The sequence below is a fragment of the Trachymyrmex cornetzi genome, unplaced genomic scaffold (assembly GCF_001594075.2).
Source record: "Trachymyrmex cornetzi isolate Tcor2-1 unplaced genomic scaffold, Tcor1.1 scaffold519, whole genome shotgun sequence".
NCBI classification, from domain to species: domain Eukaryota; kingdom Metazoa; phylum Arthropoda; class Insecta; order Hymenoptera; family Formicidae; genus Trachymyrmex; species Trachymyrmex cornetzi.
In genome coordinates, this window is record NW_017299827.1 from 85717 (window position 1) to 110224 (window position 24508).

The following is a 24508-nucleotide window of genomic DNA, read 5'->3' on the forward strand; positions in this document are numbered from 1 at the left end:
GTTAGAAAATCGGTTCTCCACATCAATAATTTCACACGATTGCTCTTTCACGATTCGAGGAGGAGGCATAGATCGCTACTACAAATTTCTCCCTTTGAAATCTTTCGATCGCTACTTATTTCGTATATGCGGTAGAAGCGCACAATGGCCTCACCAAACTCGTTACTCTCGACTCGATTTTTTTACGTTAAGTGACACCGATTTAAGTTTATTATCTTGAAAATCGAAGAGCTTGCTTACCCGAATCTTATAAATTCATATTCTTCAAAAATATATTCCACATACATAATAGTTAACGCAATTTTCTCTTTTAGATACGAGCGTTTGAAACTGCTTCAATAAACTTTTAAGCTAAATAATCCAATCGACACGAACTAAAAGTAACATCAATATTATAATTTCGCACTTAATCACAAATTTAATACAACACATAAATTTAATATAACACATTGTGTTACGTAAGTTAATTGTTGAGTGTGAAATTATAGCATTGATATTACGTTACTTTTAATTGGGAAACTTTTAAATATTATTATATTACGAATTCATTCGAAAAACTTCACTTTGCAACAAATGAATACAAGATCACCATCGTTACTCCGGACATCGCGAGCATCGATCGAGAGTCTCGAATCGGTGTATTCGGCGTGAATACTAGACAACTGTAAGGAGTATTGGGCAACTGTCACACTCACATTTTAATCTTTATTGTAATAGACTGTACTCTGAATTTCATCGCACACTTTTCTTCTTTTAACAAAAACTGTCGCGTGTACGCGCGGATCGAGTCTTTTCGATGACGCTTTATTATCCATTTTACGCTCTTTTCTCTGTTACTCTCTTTTTCGCTCACACACATGCATAGCATTCATTTTTGCTTCATCTTACTCCTTTTTTATGCACAACAAACCACGTCGTAAGACGTATCATGCGTTTTGCATGTTAGTCGAGGCATATAACAAAATTCGATATAGACTACAACAATAATAACGTTTTTACTACACACTTTTCTCACATGCGTACTTTCAACATGCAGTCTCATGCACACTTAATCCGTCATTCTAATACGTTGCCGTTCTAATACAATTTGTAGATTCTGTTATTTATAGGATACTCGCGGTGTCGGCGATTTTTACTACCAACATGACAAGCGTTTCATCCGGCACAGTCCATCACGTTATATTCGTTCTTTCTTTTCTTTCCTCCTCTCCTTTTCCCTTTTTTCTTCAATAAATTCAATATTTATACACTATCTTACAATCCCTTTTTCTTTCTCTCTTTCTTTCTCTATCTCCCCTTACCGTTCTTTTTCTCTTCTTCATATTTTCTATGTACAATTCAATTTTTGACCTTCTTTCTCTTTTTTTTTAAGATATTAGTAAATGATAGTTACCAGCATCTACACTGTAAATGATTTAATAGTTGATTTTTTTCTCCTTAAACGCTACTGTGCTAATTAATCTTTTATTTATCATTTATATCACATTGTTCACATTATTCATTTAGCTTGAGTGCTCAGTGCTATACTATCTTTAGTTTTCATCCGTTGTAAATCTTCCGTCTCGACCCGTTTGGTTATTTTCGCTCTAACGAAATTATTATTTACATGAGGCTATTACATCGCTTAAATAGTTACCGATAAGGGTCTCAGTCGCGGCTAAACAGCTGATTGTAAAATATCACAGAGGCGATATTTCACAATCAATGACATTTCTTTTTTTTTTCTACTTTTCTCTATTCTAGTCCCGTTCACAGCTTTGTATTTCTTGCGTGTGTATGTGTGTCGCAGGACATGCAGTATAATCATTTGCATTCATTGCACGACTTGAGGTTCCGTTGAATGAAAGCGTTTGCGTCGAAAATAATTCAACAAAACTTTATTTTTAACTAGTACCTCGAACCGGGTTTCGGTTTCTCGTCGTCTTTATTGCAAATTGAATTTTCTTGTTATGTCCCGAACACTAAGAAGCGCGTAATACGACGATGAAAAAGTAATTTTATTAAACATATTAATTTAACTGATGAACTTCTCCTCCTTTCCATTGAGACGCCAGTGGCATCGAGATTAAATGAAAATTTGGGAGATTCGTGTACTTATAGAGTATAACAACTTAAGATTTGAAAAGAAAAAAGGAAGTAAACTGAGTAACATAAACAAATTGTATAATCTACAGTATGAAGAACTTTTCTTATATCGTATTTCTATCGAGTTAACAAAGTATCTGTCTGCCTTAAACGTCAATCAAAATACGTTTATGTGATTTCGTAGCCCTTTAAGGCACGCATTTATATCTTAACTCGAATCACTAATCATACTATTCACGGTTAAATAATTTAAAGGATACAAAACAAGCTGGTACGCAAATATGTAAAAGATAGTAGTACTAATAATATGCACAAAGGCTCTGGTATTCAAAAGAGAGAAAGATCGTCAACAATTATACAACGTGCGAAAAAGCAGGAAACATTACACGTTAAGTTACATCGGAAAGATATCTCGTTGTATAAACGTCATGCGCAATGAAAATATCAATTGTTACGTAGTGATTTTACATGATAAATGTGTATCTCAAACGAGTTCATTGTTCCAGCAATTATTGTGACGATCTCATCACTGGAATACCAAACAGAAGCATACAGTATGATTTTACAACAGCAAACAAACGTACAAGGTATTTTTCGATAAATAAGGTTAAAATTATGTTAAAAGTGACATATAGATTTCTTATTTCATAAACAGCTTATCTTTCATCTTATAACTTCTTTAATCTTCAACTGTCAACTCTCCAATAAACCTCGTACGAACTTGAGACATTGCAATCGAATTTGAGATTATGAATCTATTACTTTCATAGAATATCATATCATCTCTTACTTATATCGAAATTTGTTATTTCAAAAAATAAAAAATACAATAAAAACTGCATAAAAATTTTTATTTTTTCACATAGTCACCGTAAAGTTTGATGTTATTTCGATTTATACCTTATTTATCGGACAATTCTAGTACATACAGAAAATAATGAAAAATAGTGCAATAGTTTGATAAATGCGTGCAATCATTCTAGCTTCCCAAACAGTTGTGAGCATTATCATTTCCTTCTATTCTACTCGAGCCATTTTCGGTTGTTATGCAAGAATTGTGTTACAGAAATGAATGTAATGTATAAAAGCATGAAACGTTACAATGCACACGTATTCACGAGACAGATTACAATGATGACGGCGACTTAAAATATAAGTTTCTAAATCCTTTCATATATATATGACGAAATCTGAGCATGAAGAAATTAATATGTTCGTAGCGCGTTGCAATTATGCATTCGTGAAAAGCGCGATAGCGATTTGTATAATACGCATATAAACATATAATAAATACAGAGGAATAAATACTTAATATGTATTATAATAAACCTACATAATCTGTTGCCAGTTTCTAAATAACTCGCTTTTATTCGCTTTTATCGATTTAACAAGATTTAATACATCTTGTAATTCAATTGTCAAAATTAAACAGACAGACCTCTATATAGAGTTCAGTATCCGTTCTCCACAGCCGTTTTATAAATTTTACGACACAAAAACTCATCATAATTTTTCAACTTCCTTTCGCTAAATAATTAAATTCAAACTATATTTCAAAAGTTTTCTCTTAATATAATACTAAGAGTACTGCTATCATTATTTTTTCTTATGATACTTTTTCAATTGCAATAAGATATAATGAAACTTGTCAATTTATGGATCTTACGTAACACAGTCAAGCAATTTAAAAGTTATGCAAAAAGTAAAATTTGTTTTATTGCAAGTCAAAAAGCTTTTTTCTCGTTTCGTTTATAGAAAAAATATCTAGGGGGGATATGTGAAGTAACATAAAACACTTAAAAAAAAGTTAAAGTAAGCATAACGAAAGAATTCCCAATCGAGAATATGACGAAACAATGATCTGAATAGCATATGATATAGCTGGTGTAGCCTTAAAAGTTTGTCTTAATTTGTCAATATGTTAACATGAAAGCTTTCGTATTCTTGACACTCGGGCTACAGTCGTAAATTAATTTGTTAGAACTTTACATTTAATTTTTATGCACAACAAACTATTTCCCTTAATAAAATTAAGGAACCGTGTACAATACATGTGTTGAGCAAGGATTTTTTTCACACTTTCTCAGTCGATTTATTCTTCGGAAGAGCTCATATCTCGAATGTCAATCTTTATGGGACACAAATAATGTTTTAAAATGCAAGATCACTTTGATGTTAGAAAAAGAACAATAGACAAATCTCGCGTCAGATTCTTCCACGATATTTACTGCCTGTCGTAAAATATTTCAGATTTAAATCACTCACATTCTCGCTAATTTATCACTAACATATCTAAGCGATTCCAACAAATAACAAAAGATAGATTTACTTTAGATAAATGTAGAGTAGAGATTTACTCGAAACACCAGCAAACCGTATTTTGATATTCCAGCGCAATCAGATTAATTTTGCCTTTCCTTGATTCTGTCAGACAGTCGAATTCGAGGTCGAAGAAGGTTGTGTACTGGAAGCTGTCGCCGCTGTTGTTGAAGGTGCTGTCGACGTTGACGGTGAGCTCACCACGACAACAGGTTTCACTAAAGTCGTGGTGTTAAGATACTGAGCGTTTACAAGCGGCATTTGTCCCACGGACTTGAGAATGGGAGTAGTGATCATCTTCCCCGCGAGACTCGATGGTGCTAAGATGTGAGCGGTCACCTGATTACCTTGAGAGACGACAGTCATCGGCGTGACAATCGGAGTCAGACCGGAGAGAGGCGTGTGCTGGCCGACGATGTGAGCTATACTCTCTGTAGATGGAGAGTTCTGCATCATTGTCGAGGTTGGTTTGCCCGTAGCGGTTTGAAGTGACACTCCATGACTTAAAGTTAATCCTGCAATCACAAAATAATGAATGTATCAAGCTTTTTTTGCCGCATCGTATCGTAGTACGGCAATTTGAAGCGGCAACTCATAGCAATGCACATTCCGAATAGCCATGAAACTAGAACACAGGTTGTTATACACACCATTTGCCGGAAGTATATTCAATTCCGCGCCACCGGGAAGTCTTGCCAATTCCGAGCCATTACCGCCGACGAGCGTTACACCGCCGACCATCTTATGCGTGTTCTGCGCATCTCCCGTTCTTATTCTCGTCTGGGCGTCTACAACGCGACGAAACCTTTTTATTTAAAAAGTCTAAGAGCTTGCTTATATCCTGTCTATGCACGGAAATGAGAAAATAAACATCATTCTATGAAATCTTCGAGTTGTAGAAAAATCCGAAAAAAGTATCGTGCGCATGGATCTTACGAGATTAGATTTATATTAAATCTACCTATAAGAGCATATACTCACTCGATACATTCAACGCGGGCGAATGCGTAGCAAGGACCAACGATCGACCCTCGTTTCCCGAGTGCACGAAAGTGACGGGTCTAACATCATTCGCAGACGACTGTACGGCCAGGGCTAGCGGCCTGTCGTTGTTGGACAGATTAGAATGCACAAATGTCACTCTGTTGTCGTTGGCGGTGGATGAGTGAACGACCAGTGCTACGGGCCTTGGCTCGTTTCCAGCGTTTGATTGCACAGCGATCAGCGGTGGCCGGGATTGATCCGAAGAGTTCTGTACCGCCAATGTCAGAGGCCTGGATTCATTGTTGCCAGTGGTGTGGGTAACTAAAAGCTGCCGCGTATCACCCGGTATTACCCTTAGTCCTGGCCCGATATGTTGCAAGGCTGGCACGATGGTCGCAAGACCCTGACTCGTGTTTAACATCTGAGCACTGATCGGTAGATGCAGTTGATGCGGCTGCTGGACTATACTGGCGGTAGACGACGTAGCGACCTTCTCCTGAAATAAAAATGCCAATCCCGTCTAGCCTTCTAAATGCCAATCTTTAATAATTTTAATCTAATAAATCTATAGATATATTTACATACGTTTTAGCAAATTTAAATTTGATGTGCGCTATATGAATTTTCATACACGCGTTCGAGGAATCCAGGCCAAATAAAGAGTTGAATAAACACGAAGGGACAAACTTGCTTCGATGAGCATGGATGGTGTCACCACAAATACCAATACCAAATTTACATGACAAACACAATATGATATAGACATGTCACGCACTTTCAAAGCCGTTTCCAGTAACAATCTGTAAGCGGCTCTGCAAATGCGTAGTAACTTGCTTTAGCACCAGTTTATTGCAAAATCATGATATTTATGATCTCGCCTTGGATATGATGCAAAAAATAACTTCATCATTTCATTTAGAGTAGAACATACTTGCGCTGGAGTAGAAATGCTGGGTGCGGGTGCCGTTCCAGCAGTCGAAGCACTTGCAGGTGGACTCTCTCTGGAGCTTCGTGCAAGATTCAGATCCTGCGTTTGGCAAACAACACCCGCAGTCGGGGCTTGATTATGAATATTGGAAGTCGTGCTAGTGGACTGTAATGCTTGTGGGGAACTGGCCGTTGTCACACTGTTCAGACTGCTCGTGCTGCTATACCTTGTGCCACCCCGTGATAATCCAGTAACGTCAACCTCCGTATTTTCTGAAACTTATCAAAAAGATTTTTATTAGATAAAGAATGTTGATAAGAATGAACTTTCTGTCATAAAATAAAAAAAGAAAGATTAGGTAGATATAAATAAAAGATACAGAGAAATTTTCTTCTCAAACGAGAATAGATAAATAATCAAAAATAGAAATTCAAGAGAAAATAGGATACAAAATATCGTAAATAAATTTATGAAATTCTTTCCAAAATAAAGTTTCCACACATTTTTATTTTTATTTAATCGCTTTTAAACTATAACTAAAAGAGGATGAAATAAATCTGCTTTCAAAATAAAGAAGAACTTTATCTAAAAAATTCTTTCATTACGACATAAAAAACTATCTCTTTGAATATGACGAAACTTATTAATTTTTTTAATATTACAAATATATCTCACCAGTTTTGGCGGCTGTCACATCCGTCCCAGGATTCTGTTCCAACAAAAGAGAATTGATGTCGATATGATCCCAAGTTGCATTGAGTTCTTTCTTCAATGCAACTAATCTCTGTTGAGCCGCTATTTTTTCTCTCGCGAGTCTCTCCATCTCATGTTCATAATCTCGTTCTCTTTTTCGCAGTGCCTACGGCGCATAAGAAACATTTTTCATAATTAAAATCTTTCTTTCTTAAATATTGCCTCTTATGTAACAAACGTAATCTTATTTTACTCTCCTCGACATATGTATGTATATTACAGTAATATATTTATTAAACTATTAAAATTATTTATTGAAAAAATCCATAATATTTGCAATGTTTTTCAAGAGCATTCAAATAATTATTCATCAGTAATTATTCGTTAAAAAGAGACGTTTCTACATTTTCTTTTTTATGTGGAATTAGCTTTTTATTTCCGATTGTGCCATCAATCAATAAGATGACGGATCAAACTTTGTATTTTCGACATAAGATTTATGTTTAGACAACTTTAGTGTTGATGCCTCTGCCGCTTTTGATGTCCTAACGAGTTGCATCGTGCGTAATAGTCGTCGACAGCGACGACATTGGACGATAAAAGTCTAAGAGAGCAGTACGCGCTGTATGTATGTACGTGCTGTGCGGCGTGACATCGATGGCCGTGCGGTCACGTGGAGTCGATATAGGTAATCCGTCTCGTAAAAAAATGTAATGCGCACAGAGATGGTGCGATATATGCGAGAGAAGGGAAGGAGCGATCGGCAGGGATCTACAGTACAGAGGTGGGGACGCGAATCCCTGCGAGGAGAAAGATTAAAGAAACAGAGCACAAGACAAGGAGAAGATTTTCACGAGACATTATGAATATGGAAATGTGGTGAAACTGGTGGGAAGACGCAGCTTCCGAGTATCTTTTCTTCATGTTGTCTGGCGTTAGTGATTGCTCGAGGATCATGGCTTATCGTGCAATGTCTTGCGACAACGGCAAAATAGAATGGAAAAATGGAATACGCTATAAATCATGTATTTTACATAACGGGCTAAAACTTGCCTGTATGTATTTGTTCGCTGCATGGAGAATAGAGAGATTCGAAGACTTTTTTTCGTCTTGTGATGGTAGCTGCCTCTTTAGAAGTTCAAAACACTCCTTCAGATGCGCCCTCCGATTCTTTTCCAGTTTATTGTGTACTTCCCTAGTACCAGATCGTATTACACATGCTCTATAATGAGAAAATATAAATTATAAAACAATACACAAATAGGAATAAATAAAAGAATTATTTCTCTATCTCCTTCTGAATCTTAAATTTATGAATTTAGGATAGCAATTTTGCAGATATAAAAGTATCTATTATTGCTCTACGCGAAAAAGACGATATTGTTAAAGTATCTATAAAAATTTAGCCAGATATAGATCTAAAAATTATTTTATTGGAGCATCAAAATAATGATATATAGGGTCATCAAACTGGTGTTGCTAGAATGTCAGAACTTAAGACTCCTACGTATTATTTTGATGGTCCAACAAAATTATTTTCAAATTTATATCTAGTTGAATTTTTAGATACTTGAGCAAAATTTCGTTCTTTCCGTAATATGCAACGCGATCGCGTAACGCCACGCGTTACCGTCGTGCAATGCAAACGCGCCGAGCGACGCATCGTGCACGTGCCATTCACCCTGGACACGTGCACGGCGTAAATAGGTATAGCCGCCTGTAACATCGGCGACGGCGTCGCTAGTGCAGAGGAGCGGAGAGGAGAGAAGATGAGGCGAGAACGCGCGAAGCAACAGGCTGACGTATCGACTCGCAATGGAATGTGTCGGTGTCGCCGCGTAAGTATGTGTCCATCGTGGACAGATATTATAGAATCTATTTTAGAATTCTATGAATTCGAATGTAGCAGTATATTGATAAGATATGATGCAACAAACAAGTAGAGATTAATAAAGCCTTTTCCTAGCTTGATCCTTGGTCCAATTCTCAATTCTTAGTTTAATTCTTACACTTAGTTTGTAAATTCAGGATCGTGATACAATTAAGAATAAAGTTGTTATCATAAAATCATTATCGCTAAATGTTGTAACGGAAAATAATCTGTTTATGATACCTCTGGAAAAGGATGAAAATAACGTAAAAAAAAATATAGAAATTTATAGATAAAATAAATAAAATAATAATGGCTTAAGTTTAAAAAATTGTAAACAATAAGGAACATCCAGCCACAATGCTTGATGTGTTTAGCTTAAAACATGTATTTCAAATAAAACTAAGTAAACGTTTCGGTCTAACATGACCATCTTCAGTACATTAAATTTTCATATTACAATTAAAATCGAAACATCCAGTTAATCAAAATATAAAAGAGAAAATTTTCCATTACAATAATAACTAAACACATAAAAAAATTTTTTTTTTATATAGATAAGCTTACCCAGTTGTTCGGTGTTTCTTATTGTCGTGGCTTGTTTCGTCAATAACGAGGTTGCCTACATTTTGCTGAGATTGATTCGGATTGTGATTCTCCATATAATGATTATGCGTGCTATGATGATCGCTATGATGGTGATGTTGCTGATGAGGTTGCTGCTGTTGTTGGTGATGTTGCTGTTGCGGCTGCTGTTGCTGCTGCTGCTGCTGCTGCTGCTGTGGCTGTTGTGAATGATGATGAGGATGAGGATGATGAGACATGGAATGGAGCGCAGTCAGCTGAACAGAGGTTGATCCGGTTGTCGACGGCGTGACTCGTGTGTTGGAGACCATAGAAGTACCTCGGAAATGAGTCGAAAGATTCATTCTGTTGTTCTCCATTGGTTCTTCTTCTGCAACATCATTAGAATGGCTTTACTTAAGATATTAAATGATAATTAAAGAGTTTAAGTTCATATTTTCAAGAAATAAATTTTATAACAAAAGATTATTTATCTATCTTATTATTTATCTCTGAAAGCTCAGATAAGATTTTCATTACTTTGTAATATATAATATTTACATTTTTAAAGTTACAAGTTTAAAACAATTTTGAAATGAGTTCTTTAATTCAAATAAAAAATGTATACACACTGAGAAAAATGTCCGTTCAAAAAGTAACAAACAGATATTTCCGATTGATTTTGATCGGGTTTATAAGACTACCCGATCAAATTTATCGGATTTACTGCAGAACTATCCGATGAATTTGATCGGATAATCTTATAAATCCGATCAAAATCAATCAGAAATATCTGTTTGTTACTTTTTGAACGGATAAAGCCCGGAAATTTTTCTCAGTGCAGATGTATAAATGTGCTTAGAAAATATCAAGATATTTTATTAGAAAGGAACATTCAAACTTTATGTATTACATTAGTCTAACGATAAATCGATAATCGAGAAATACGTATCGTCATTTAAAAAGTTCTCAGAGCGTTCCGATGCTGTAGAAGTCAAAATTTTATTGCAGCGATTTTATCGTATCATTCCAAAACTTTCATTCTGAATATAGACACATTCACAAGAGTCACTACAATTCCTAACATTCCACAGAAGCAGACGACAAAGCTCTTAGCTTGCCATTCTATTCTATGCTCGAGCTTGAATGGCCACGCTTTCGCCTAAGATTAGCAGATATTTTCTGAAGTGGCGATGGCTTTGAGCGAGTCAATCCTTCCATCGACAACTTATTTCTTGCACAGGATATATCGGAAATTATATCAATAATTCACTTGATCAAATTTTAATTTATATATAATATTATTTCGTTTTTAATATTTTTATACAAATAATTACTAAAAAAATACAATTACGAATGTGATATATTACATACTGAGTAGCAATCAAATATAAAAATAATTTTTAATTGCATTATGACATAAATCGGCCAATGATTAATTGTAAGTATCAAAGTGAGAATATCAGGCTATTTAACACTTAAATAGAGAAACATTTTGCAAGTAATCTCTGTAGAATATATTATGCGAGAGAATTTCACGCCATTAGGAATGTCGTGGTGCTTTGAAGGGCGGTTTTCCTGGATAAGAAATATTAACAAAAATTCGCGAACGGCCGCAACGTCTCACTACCGGCATGAAGGACAGTTTCCTCTCTCCCCATCCTGAAGCTTCGCTGTATCCACCGTCGGCACGATAAATTAGCGCAGCACGTGTACGCACATGCAGCTAACTCATTCATGTGCAAGTCGACTTGGCAACGACCGTTCCGTCGCATAGCTCGCGTCTCTTCCTAAATCTATTCCTAACGCTCAAAGACGTGCATCGTGTGCGTATATCCGTAAGAGAAGACAACAAGAGACCGAGACACTAACGACGGCATTGCGTACACGCGAAGAAATCAACCATGGATAGTTAATTTCCACAAAACGCAGTACGCATCGATTTACGTCAATTCGCACTCGAGAGATCTTCTCAAAGAATATTTTACCGAATAATTTATTAAACTAATATTGCAAAAAACTTTTATTTTTTTATTTATGACTTGGAGTCTGTTGATACTTTGATATTTCAGCTAAAGACAAATTCAAATTTAGATTAGATTTAAATGTTAAAAATTAAACGGTCCTCTAATAACATATTAGAGGACCGTATATGTGATAACACAAACTATAGAAACCGAAGCTTTAAACGGTCTCTCTAGCTGGATTTTAAATGCTTGTATGATTCTTGTGTGAATTCATATATTATGTACGTAGTCCCCAGAAATGCGCGCCGAAATGATTTTTCGGTCTTAAAAATGCAAACTCTACTAAACTACCGCGGTAATATCACGAGTTAAATTGACTAGCAATTTAACAAATATTTGATGTTTATTCGCATCTTCGAAACAATCTCAATAATGTTGAATAACATATTAAAGAATTAATTATTTACAGATTTTAATTAGTATATAGAGTTAGCGTTTTCAAGACCGAAAAATCATTTCGGCGTACGTTTCTGGGGATTACATAGTATATAAATTCACACAAGAATCATACAAAATTATTTAAGATCCAGCTAGACCGTTTAAGGCTTTGATTTCTATAGTTTTGTGTTAAAAATTAAATTATATACTTATTCTGCATATAAATATTAGTAATATAAATATCAGCAAGCAGTACCATATACTATTGAAGCATCAGTCTAATAAAGTGTGTGTGTGTGTGTGTGTGTAAATCAAGAATATATTCTTTGATTCTGAATTGACATGAATTTTTTTCCAATTTTTTATGTTGCGAGTTACGGAACATCTCTCACATGTATACAATCAATCAAACTTGTAGATAAAAACGCGACTATCGAACATTAGCGAGTTCAAAGCGAATGTCTATAACTCGTTCTCTAGTTTGCAGTAATAAATTTTGCACCCAGCATATTTTCACGTTCGCTTACATGCGAGCAGAACCAAGGCGTGATTTTCCTTTCAAATGATATGCCAATCGGTTCAACGGGATTTTTTTCGCGAGCACACGAGTGTCAATAGTTTATTCGGCGAGAGAAATGTATAATGTATGTTACAGAATAACACCGCATCGTGCGTTAAAAAACCGCATGGAGCTACTTGAAAAGTATTATTATCGTTGCCATATCCTATGTCTCTGATTTCTTGAAAGTGCATACGATACGCACCGCATTCCTGAATGCGTTTGAATCTCACAAGATAACAATTTGTTAAGTGACAACTTGAAAACTTTTGTTTCTCTGCACATTTAAAAGAAGTAAGCGCGATAAAAAATGATATTGTTCTATTAAATTAAAAATATTAAAATCGCATAAGAGTGTTACGACTAATCCATTAAGTCACGTTATGTTGATACTGACGAATCTGTATGCGAAATTTATCGAATATGATTCTATTTTAAAATACCAATTTTGTCAATTTCATAAGTGTTATATATATTAGAAAAAAATTTACTAAATTTTAATAAATCTATTTGAATTGTATCATCTACGTATTTGCTACACACAGATATATATATATATAATTTATTACTGCAAACTAGAGAACGAGTTATAAACATTCGCTTTGAACTCGCTAATGTTTGATAGTCGCGTTTTTATCTACAAGATTGATTGAATGTACACACACACACAGATATATGTATATATATATATACACAGTGAATGCAAAAAGTATTCATACAAGGAAATGTTTTATAAAAAGTCTTATTTGTAGAAAATAAACATTAATTAGCAATTTCATACAATGAATACATTCTGTTCTAACATAAACGAACGAGTTTTGCATGTATTTCTGATTTTAGAAGCCAAATTTCTCAACTGTAGAAATACTTTTGAGCATCCAAACAATACAATTTTTAATTTTGGCTTATTTTTCAAATGATATATTTTCTATAATTAACACACATCTTTTTGGTATGTATAATTTTAAGAAATATACAGTCTATTTTATTCTTTATGAATAAATTGTTAATTAACCAGCAAGAAACGATCGCCAATTAAATGTCGAATCGACGTCAAATTGATGTTGCAATCACTGTATCGATATCGATTCGACATCAATTCAATGACTCTTTTCTCGCTAGATAATATTTACTTTTTAAAAATATAATTTAAAAAAAAATATTTTCTCTGTACACAAATACTTTTGCACTCACTGTATATATGTATATTTGGTACAAGAGCCATTAATTTCATTTAACTTTTTTTTTTATTAAATAAATATATTATTTACTATAAATATTTAGTTGTTCCAAATAAGTATTTATTAAAATTTAATACATTTTTCTCATTGTCAGTGTATGCCTTTATTACAATATTTAACTCAGTATGCAATTCCAGTGTGCAACGAAAGTTACATTATATTACTTGGTTGCAACATATTATGTTAACACAAATATGCCATGTAAAATAATAGGAACGATGTCGATTCTGCATACATCAGAACTGTGCGGATATTATCGATCATATTAATCATATTATTATTATTATCAGTCGTTCTGAATTAACATGCATTAATCAATAGTCCGTTAATCAGTGTTCTCCGTGAATGTAGAAATAGATCGGAAATGGGATTTTTTTAAAAAACATCAACAGTTGCGGCAAAATAAAATATTCACAAGTCACGACAGACCGTGATTTCTGGACAATTGGCAAAACTTTTATTTCACCGAGAAAAATTCCATTTGTGGGAGCAACGTTCGAGAACGCACGTCATTTGCACTGACGTAACATATGATTTCCTCGTGAGAATGACCGCGTCGGTTATAACGTCCTTCATAAAATCACTCCATTCTCCCTTTCTTTCCACTTAACGGGAAAGAAATCCGCGTGCACTTGTAATCATCTGCGCATGTTCGTGGATAATTTGTACGTTTAAGTGATCAGTTTTGTTAGTTATCGTTTAGATGAAACGTTACTGTATAAACTTTTGTAAATTATGTATAAATATTTGCACTTTACAAGAATTATAAAATAAAATTGCATCTCAATATGTTGTTCTTATATTATTATGTTAATCATTCTTGAAATTACATTTTTTTCTTCCATAATGAGCATATTTAAACGAATTGATTTTCCTATTTTTTATATGCATTCTTTATTTTGTTCGATTCGAGTGGATTGTTTAAGAATTTGCTCGTCAGCAATTACGTCCACGTATTCATTATCGAATCTTTTGCAATGTTTTAAATTTGACATGTTTACGCTTGGAAGGGAGAATAAAGAGAAAAAAAGGGGAGAAATCAAGAGAAATATAATAGCTATCATTCTGTACTTAGCAATAAATAATAAGCAATAAATAATTAAGAAACAAATTTTGTTTACTATATTATATATGATGGGAAGGACCATTTTAATCGCATTATACAAAATATTTCGCTTTATTCGTGAGTGTTGGCACATGCATGCTGCATCTATAAATATCGAGCTCAGGTGAACAATCTTTTTCTTTCTTTTTCCTCTGTTTCACTAATTTGGGATTTTTTTCTTAAAAATCGGCAGTCGTTATTGCTTACTGACGTATAACATAATATTTACATTCCTCGCATTTTCTACGCTTTGCATATCTCATTTCTCACACGCTCAACTTGATAGTCGCGAGGTATAGACGCTATTTGACTTGGAAATACTCTACGAACTATAAATAGTCCGATTTCCATATCTTGTATCCTCAGACATACTTCAAATTCATGGCCCTTGACGATTCTCGTCGAAATCACGCTGGCGAATTCGCGTCGTTTTTTTAGAAAATGCATGCATTTCAAAGTAATGATAAAATAAGCGAAACTCTCGACTCAAAGTTAAGATTGAGGATCGCGAAAATAATACATATCCGGAATGCGGTATTCTGTATCGACAACTAGAGAATAAGGAGAGTCAAAAATCAAATCAGTCGATTCGAAGAAATAACAACGAAAAGATGCAACGGCATATCTTATCCATGTGAGAAATCGGATCTACAAGCGGAAAACACAGTAATAAGATGTTAATCAAAGTCGTGGTCGTTTTCGAAACGATACACTGAAACCGTCGATAACAAACTGATAATTCGCACGATCCTTCTAAATGATGAAACTTGGAAAAACTTTCAAGAATATTACAGGTCTATTTATGACATGAATCTAGTCTGAAAAAGTTAAAAATATGAATTGTTTCTGAGCATTACATAATTTTTTATTAAAAAAAAAAAGATTCTTTCTTGTATAGTAATTTGCTTTACGAGAAATTTTAATGGTGAATCGGATGGAATTATCTAAACGACACTTTGCTTGGAACACACGCAACAGCACATTACTTGTACTTGAAAGTGACCGTCTTCTTTAAGATTCGACGCAATTCTCGCGAGTAGCAATGCAACTTTTCAACGCGAACGCATAGTAACGTACAACATTTCCCTGTGAAATAAAATCCGAGAAGTCACTCTTCTATCTTCTCGTCTTAATAAAATTGAAGACAGCTTGCCACATAGTTGCAGACACTTTCTGCTACATTTTCTGCACGAACGTTTCACTGCCAGCTTCGACCGAGATATTCGCACAATCCGTGAAAATATATCGTCGACACACGTCCATTCGCGCGAACGATGCGTGATTTCGTCTAGTTCATGTGGAATATCTCATTTATAACGGTATGAAAATGCATGCCAATACTCTTTGCTGTTTACTTCGCCAGTGCGAATGTCGAAGATAATTATAAGGATTGCGTATAAGAGATAAAAACGCTCGTATAATTTAACAAACACCATTACAAAAAGTAACAATTGTTCATCTAATTAACCTGTCATTTTTCAAAAAAGAGTTGTTTTTATATGTAAAATTTAAATTTACAAACAAGTTGTTCCATTTATTTTTTTTACTTCTGTGATATTTAAAAAAATTTTCATCATGTAAAGGTTTTTACGCTATACTTTTTATCACAATCGAATAACAGCACAAAATTATTTCGTTGAAATACGATTTAAGAAAATGTCGGAGAAAATGAATGTTCACTATTCATAATAGGTAAATGAAGATATAAATTTTATAACATTTTTCAGTAATTTAAAAGGAAATATAAGATTTAAATAAATGATTATCAGATAAATATAATGCAATATCGTGTACGATAAAAAATTTAATGTAAGTGCATCTTATTCAGCTTGCTTCGAGTTTTCCGAGGTGGGAACACTTTTTAAAAAAGCAACAGACAATATACCACGATTAAAGAGTTTACTTGTGTCGTGTAGATAAATTTTTCGGAGCAATAAAATACATTATTAAATATTCTGAGAAGAGCTATAACATTGAGCACGAAGACAGTGAAATCATGGCAGAAATCAGTCGCCTAGCGAAAGATAAAATTTCAGTGGAGCACCATTTAACTGAATCTTATTTGTAAAACGATTCAAAATAAAGAGTCAACAGAATAAATCTTCGATGCGAGATCTAATTTCGTGGGAAGTTTTATCCTTGAAACGATAGATGCTCAGCATCACAAAGTCAGCATTTCAAAGTTATTTTCCTGACTGTTACGAAAAATGTTACAAAGAATAAACAGTATAGAGGTTAATAGTATACGTTAAATATTTTAGATAGAATCGGATATTTCAGAAAAATTTATTTATTTAAATGAAAAATTCATAATTGATTTGTTAAATTGTCTATTAATTCTTTCATTATGAAAACTTTCAACGCAAAAGACGAAGTTGTCGCTCCGATGTAGATGGTCACAGTGGCTTCTTCCCTGCAGCGTTCTCATCAGCAAAAAATTAATAATCCATCTGTTAGATTAATTCAATTAAATTGAAGATTTGACTGCTCCGATATTTTAAGAAAAATTTAGCAAAAATGGTACTTGTTGCAAACGGAAAGTAATATGGAAAGAACGGTTTTGTTGAAGTATCTAAAAATTTAGTTTGATCAGATTCAGATCTGAAAATAGTTGGACTATCAAAATAATTATGTAGGACGCTCAAGAGGGTTGCTAGAACGTCAAAACTTTTTTGTACATCATATCAATTTGAGTCTCCTACTTATTTTAATAACCTAACAAAATTATTTTCAGATCCACTTATGTAAATAAGGAATTTAATAAATTATTTTTCCGTGTGAATTATTTTCATTTTACATGTATAATAAAGTCGAACGGTTTGACCTATTTAAATAAATCTTCATGTTGCAATAATTCAAACAATTAACATTCGTTCGATTTGTTTCGAAAATTCTCTGATCATAAATTAATTAAAATTTTATAAAAATATTAGTGAAATGTGAAGGGATGAAAGGGAGAGATGCGCGCGTCATTTGACTAGGACGTTTGAGGACGCATGTAAAAGGGACCTCACCAAGCAGGTAGTGTCGTATCCATTTTTTCTTGGGCGGGGGTGGCGTCCAATCGCTACTGTGTCGCGGCGGTTCACCACCGTTGACGACGCCGATGATACCGACAATCCGTGTCGACGGTGGATTATTCGCATCCGTCAGCCCGCTCACATTGTTATTCGTCTCGGCGACGACGTCGACGACGGTGTTTAGACTCGCGCGCGATTGCATTATCGGCGACGTAATACCATCTGGCAGCAGGAGAACACCCATCTTTCTTGTAAGTCGCGTGGATCGAAACTTCCGTTTAAGCTGCTTTTCGTTTAAGCTTTCACTCTCTCTCTCCAGGGAAAATCGATCGACCGGGTGCTATATCCGCCTCTCCGTCACTATCGCGAACATCGATGTCGTCATCGATGTCGTCGTCGTCGCTGTCGTTCGATTTCGCGACAACCGGCAATACTATCGTTGTCCCGTACCGAGCGAGTCCGTCCAGGATGTGGACGAGAAGGTCACGTGGAGAAACTGTCACGGAAATGTGAAATGCACGACGTGGAGAGAGGTCCGACGTCGCGGTACCGCGGTGGTAACGGTGACGGTTATGATTACGATGACGACTGCAGCAGAGAAGGGAGGATACAACGAGGGCTAACAAAGTTATCGGCGTGCTAGAAAAAATCCAAATTTTCGAAACGCGGAATAGCGAGTCCGCTCGAGCGATTTCGAGGGTCGCATCGTTGCTCGTCCACCTCATTCCTCAGGGACGAATCTCGAAAGAACATCTTTCAACGCGAATTCCGTAGTGAAAATTGCGCCCATATCGATCGTTGCGTCATTCATACATTCTTATATGACGCGTTACAAACGAAACGGAATTCGACAAGCGATTTGCAATTTACGGAAGAAGAATCACGTTGATATCGAAGAACAGACACTCTAGGTCTCATCGATCTCGCACTTTACGGCCACTCGTGACTCTACGAATCGCAATTAGCGACCCATGCCGCGTACATCATCGTTCTAACTCGCGATCGCGATACGCCTGTATATATCTTCACGAACGTGTCAGTCAGCTGTTCCCGGAACTCCCGGCGATCGCGACCAGTCGATCGCGGCGATCGAGTAAAACTCGTACCGCGTGAGTCGCGGGCACCGACTGAAATCTAAACTTGCGTGCCGCCGCCTCCAGCCCGAGGATGACGTCCTCGTGCCTCCCTTCTCGTGCCAGACAGCGGCGGTGGCGGTGGCAGCGGCGACGGCAACTCCCCTCCTATCTCTTCCGCACGACAGTGACATCCCCGTCTTCGCGAGAATTGCCTCCAGTCACCGCTCGGCGCGATCACTCTGTCCTTATCGTGCGAAGGACTCGTTCCGCGACGACGTGACACGTTGGCACTCGAGATAACTCCGAACCCGTCGCGCACGTCTATCTAGGACACTGCAGCGATCTCCACACACACACACACACACACACACAGTGTCGGATTTATCTACACAGGCACGTGCCTCCATAACTTTCTGTCATACTTTCTTACGACTATTTTTCAAAAAACATTTGATGCATATGAATTTGCTCCATTTCGCATTATGTTACTTTTTACGCAATGCGGTGTGTTCTAAAGTATATCAATTAATTTCCTTTGTCACTTTTAATTTGACGATGCAGTTTTAAATGATTAATAATAACAATGCGAGAGCTGTACTCACCATCGATAATCAACATCTTTTCTTCACAGAAGAGATCATCCGACTCTGTGCGTTCTCTTTTGCATTTGGCACCTGAGAACATAGAAATCGTTCATTCGTTACATGTTATATCTTATAAATATATAAAATAATATAAAAATTATAAATAAAGAGTATGATGTACATTGCTCGTAAATTAAATAAAAACTATAAACATACAGATCTGCTATTAATTCCCGAAATAAAGCAAGATAAAGAGACGGGTGTTAATTTTAAATCAAAGTTTACTGCGTAAAAAGTTATTTTTTCCCCTCTCCGATGATAAGAACATTAATGCGATTACACGCACAAGTGTAGAGGGCGCATCTTCTCGGGTACGTACTTGTATCATGTATCTCGTTTCCCTATCTATCTCAGATTTTCGCGAGAGCATTTCACGTCATGAAGGCGACTGGTGAATCCACAGGTCGATAAGGCATGAAAAATTGAAAGAAGCGCGTCTCCACGTGCTAGACTGGGGGGTAGGTGAGAAGAACCCCCCTAGAAAGGTCCGGACAACGCGACGGGTGGGAGATGGAATCAAGTGGTAGGGATCGCACAAGCGTGTAACAAACATAAAGGTGGGGAGATACTCAAACTTGCCGGAGCAGCTCTACAACCGCAAAAGAACCGGCAACGTTGCAGATTGATCAGGACGCCACGCGGCCGTCACGTAAGGTGGGGATTTAGCCGGGGACGATTTGCGCATGCGTATTTCAGCAGCCAATTTATCCGCGTGTTCACCGGTCGTTGCTGACTGCACTTCTATACTTTCCTTCTCTCACTCACTCTCTCAAAATACATAACACATATATATGAAAAAATATAAAAAATCCACTCTTAAAAAATTTTTTTTAACTTTAAATGTTTTCGGTTGCAGTTACGCCGGTTGTACTTGTTGTATAGAAATATGATTAATTTTATTAACATCTACTCTACACCGCGATGCAATGTAGTAATTATTCTTATTGTTACTCTTTCGAGATAAATCTATTTTTTCCATACTATAATTACATAAATTAATCTTTAGCTTTCACAAATTAAAAGCTTGGATTTTTTTTAATTTTAACCAGAAACTAAAACTGTATAAATAGACTAAATTCATCCAAATCTATATTCACAATTTAATCCTAATCTGTTTCTAGTCTCAATCTTTATCTAGTTCTAATCTAAATAATAATTATTATTTGTAAAGTTTCAAGTTCTTGTTAATCAAAACTGTAAATAATAAATTTTAAAAAATAAAAATTGAAATTGCTTAACGCATACATACGTAAGTGCACCCATGTAAAATAATAGAATTGGTAATTTCGCTGTTTAGATAAAAAAACGAATCCCAAGAAATTTAAATAATATTTTATTTTTGGAATTATGTGAGCGTAAAAGAATTAAAAACTTGAGAAATCCGTAGAAGGATTTCTTTGCACGTTTCTCATTAGAGACAAATAAATGGAACAAACTGAGGATGACGGAAGGCTGGAAATGATATAATTTCTCTCTCATAGATAGTGTTCGCATAGTCCGGCGTAAAATATGGGGGAAGACAGTCGCATTACGACGTTATAAAGTGGAACTGCATCCTTCAGCCGCGTGTACGATAGATGGTCTTAAATGGTCGTTTAACACACGTTGCCTGTTACATCAGGTATAATCACGCACGCGCACCAGGATAACAGACCGGATGCGTGAAGATAGAGAGCGAATTACGGCGTTTAAACCATCCGCATTACGAATAAAGTTGCGTGCGCGATATTTGAAATTTTTCCATTTCTCGAAGGAGAAAGAAATCTCACTAATCAAATTGCACACATACCTACAATTCGTAGAATAGAAATGTAGTTTGTAAAATTCGTTCATTATACCTTATTTGTCACTTTTAATAAACAAATAATTCCTCCCGGTACGTCTATATAAAATTATTGAAAGATAAAAAAAATAGATAAAGAGAGAGAGGGGGGGAGAGGGAGAGAGAGAGAGAGAGAGCGCACATCAGCTGCGTGCACGAGTAGATGGCGCGCTCATGAATGAAGCGCGAGTGGCCACCGCATCGTAGTTTCAGAGTCAGTGACCGGATCGTCCCCCCCTTCTCTTCTTTTCCTCGTGTAGCGACCGAACACGCGCGATATCCAGGTTTGCCACCACCATTGCCATTACTACCACTACCCTCCATCATTGCATCGCGCCGCATCACCTCTACGGTCACCATCGGTTCTCTCTTCTCCCACCCCAAGTTTTGCGCCGCTTTACTTGCTTTACCTTTCCCTCCCTACATACCCGTGACGATTCGACCTCGTCGGATACCTCCAGCACTTCCCCCTCTATCTGAGTCGCCCGACTTCCGCCACCCTCCGAGATCTCTCCCTCTCTCGCCGCTCATAATTCCACTCACGCTCTCCCCCCCCCCCCCCCCCCCCCCCCCCTCTCCCACTTTGTCTCACTCTGCATGCAAGTGGTTCGAACACGCGCGCACGTAGATTCCGCCACAAGCAAAAAGATGTGAAGCGCATGGCGAAGAGTCAGTCGAATCCTTTGCACTTCTTCGTGCTGTTCCCTTTTCCACCCCCTCCCCTCAAACGAACAAACCTAAAGCTCTCCCCTCTCACATACATCTCGTTTTCTTTGTCTCCCCTCGTAACCCCTGTTGTAAAATACCCACCTTTATCCACAATGGACTTTCGCGCGTGTCTAACTACGGCATGAGAAAGGGAAAATTCCACCGTCCTCGGTGTTTTCGAGAGGGAGACGCGTATTAAGCTCAACTTACTAACGATTACGTCTTGTGATGCGGTTGGAATGGCGAAACGCATGATAGTACTTGCGATACTATTATCATTACAGAATATTTTTCTTGTTTTTAAATTATTTTGTTATTTTTCAAGAAATCTTCAAGTTATCGCAAAGTTAACGATTTCTGCGATAAAGAGAAAGAAGGCCTTGAGAGTGATGATTTAATTGCCATCGTGTTTCATTGACATGTAGCTTTTCTCACGAGACTTGTCAAAGGAGTAGCGGCTTGTGTCAACTTGAGACTTGGGAGAGAGAATCAATAGCAACCGGAGGGACTGCAAGGATTCGATTAAATCCTTGTTCATGAACGCACAGGAGTGGTATGATCAACCGACAAGTGTCCGATAGGCACGAATCGCACAAAAATGGTGTACTACATCTTCATTTTGAGACAATAAAATAAAAAATAGAGAACGCCTTCAGAAACGAAGCCAGTGCAAGGCCAAGGTAGGACGGCTCTCGTTTCAAAGCACATCATCCGCCGTCTTAGGTTCGTCTTCGTTACTTTCTCTCCATGTTCGTCATGGTTGAGAAACACTGCCACGAGGTAAATCATACCTAATTTGGAGCCGGTGAACGCGTGGTCATCGCACGCAACTGCGCGTGCCAGTGCTTCTCACTCAAAACAGACGTGATTGTCAACGCATGGTTATTGTTTTATAAACAGCAGATTTATATGTGTGAGACATAGAGAGAAAGAGGCGATGTATCTATTATTTCCTTTAATAGGACTGCCTACGCCAATGTCTTGACAAATATCTCATAATAAAACCATGTATATTGTAACTGAATTTGGAGTAAAAATATCTTTCACCGAAAATTGTTTGTATCGCGAAAAGTTTATCGTTTCAAAAAGATGACTCATATTTATGTATCCGTTGTAACTCTGGAAAGTCAAAATTTCATCATTGAAAAAAAGATTATTATATAGATATATGTCTATCGAAAGAAATTGCAATTTCGTAATTATACAATTCCTTGTATCGATATCGTCGATTTCTCTATATCTAATCTAATCAAAGAGAAGCAAGGGCAGAACGTTATCTTCCACATTGTGACTCTTATTCACAGATTTGATAAAGGGTACGCTTCGTATATGCTTAGAGCAAACATAACTTTAATCGGACAACATTACTCGAGTGCATTTCGTTTATGTTACTCTTAAAACCTCTCCGTCTTATCATCGGAGAAAGATAAAGATAATATCTTACAGACACAACAAATGTGCATTTTGCACATTCGTTCATTTTACCACGTTAAATCTCGTCGCATAATGACTCAATCGATATTTTTACATCTCGAGAAGGGGACGTAATTGTTATCATCAAATTACTCACTACAGCCACGAGACTACTGTCACGGTACATAAAAATACATGTGTAAGCAACTGTCGCATTTGATAATGCAATGGCGCAGCAAAAACGCATACGTTGTTATCAACGTCTGCAAAAACAAAACATAAGGCAATTCAAAGAGACCGCATCTGTTCGCGCACAGATTTGATATTTACACATTGACAGCTACGTACGTACGCATTGATATAAGATACTTTTTATTTCTAAGAGCGGAATTGATACTCGAATAACAAAAAAAATTGTAATTTTTAACTTTGCCGATACAGCAAGTGCAGTTTACAGTAATGTTTCAATCTAAAATGAGATAGCGAAAGAAATGAAATGATGAAAAAGAAAAAAGTCTGACTGTCTGGAAAATGTTTTTACAAAAGTGTCATTCGTACGTCATGGCAATAAATAATGTAAAGCAGCTAAACAAACAAAATCACTTTAACGATAGTAACTGAACGTAATGCCGTTGCATCTGTGACGGTAATAACGCTGAACGCATAAAAGCGCAAAGCAAAAGGTCGCGGGAGAAGCAGCTCAAGCAGCGCGTGGTACTCACCACGTGGCTCGCTGGAGGCATAAGTATGATTGGAGTGGGTCGGCGCAGGCGCAAATGTGTGCTGATCGCAGGAGGAGGAGGAGGAGGAGGTGCTCGCCAGGCGCTCCCGCTTCTTCTCTTCCTGTTCGACATAGTAGGCCGCTTGCAGTAACGTTTCCAGACTCATTCTGCGGCCGGTTTGCTGCTGCCCTATGGACGTAGAGGGAAGGAGAACGCGCTGATGATGATGATGACGACGATGCTGCGGTTGTTCCACCGAGTATTGGTTAACACCCGCTGTGTGATCGTTCTGATGACTCCGGCGCATCGAACCGCCGGCGTCGCGGCAGCCACAGGCACCGACGCCGACG

At 36.6% G+C, this 24508-nt stretch overlaps 1 protein-coding gene and 1 long non-coding RNA gene across 3 annotated transcripts; both read right to left on the reverse strand.

Moving 5' to 3' along the window:
• Window positions 1-932: 932 nt before the first annotated feature.
• Window positions 933-2796, reverse strand: LOC108765738 (uncharacterized). Its single transcript, XR_001940330.1, has 2 exons — window positions 1302-2796; window positions 933-1269 (listed from the first exon to the last, which is right to left on the reverse strand). It is a non-coding gene; the product is annotated as an uncharacterized LOC108765738 (long non-coding RNA).
• A 1037-nt stretch (window positions 2797-3833) lies between these two features.
• LOC108765736 (flocculation protein FLO11) lies at window positions 3834-24502 on the reverse strand. 2 transcript variants are annotated; one of them, XM_018514577.1, is made up of 9 exons: window positions 24159-24502; window positions 19452-19523; window positions 9447-9834; window positions 8063-8231; window positions 6992-7175; window positions 6320-6594; window positions 5386-5884; window positions 5055-5192; window positions 3834-4919 (listed from the first exon to the last, which is right to left on the reverse strand). In XM_018514577.1, exons 1-9 carry the CDS (start codon window positions 24463-24465, stop codon window positions 4513-4515), a joined length of 2439 nt encoding a protein of 812 aa, XP_018370079.1. In that variant the 5' UTR covers window positions 24466-24502; the 3' UTR covers window positions 3834-4512. The 2 variants fall into 2 exon arrangements, with proteins under 2 accessions (XP_018370079.1, XP_018370080.1); XM_018514578.1 differs by lacking the exons at window positions 19452-19523; window positions 24159-24502 and adding an exon at window positions 17768-18912.
• Between the last annotated feature and the right edge of the window lie 6 nt (window positions 24503-24508).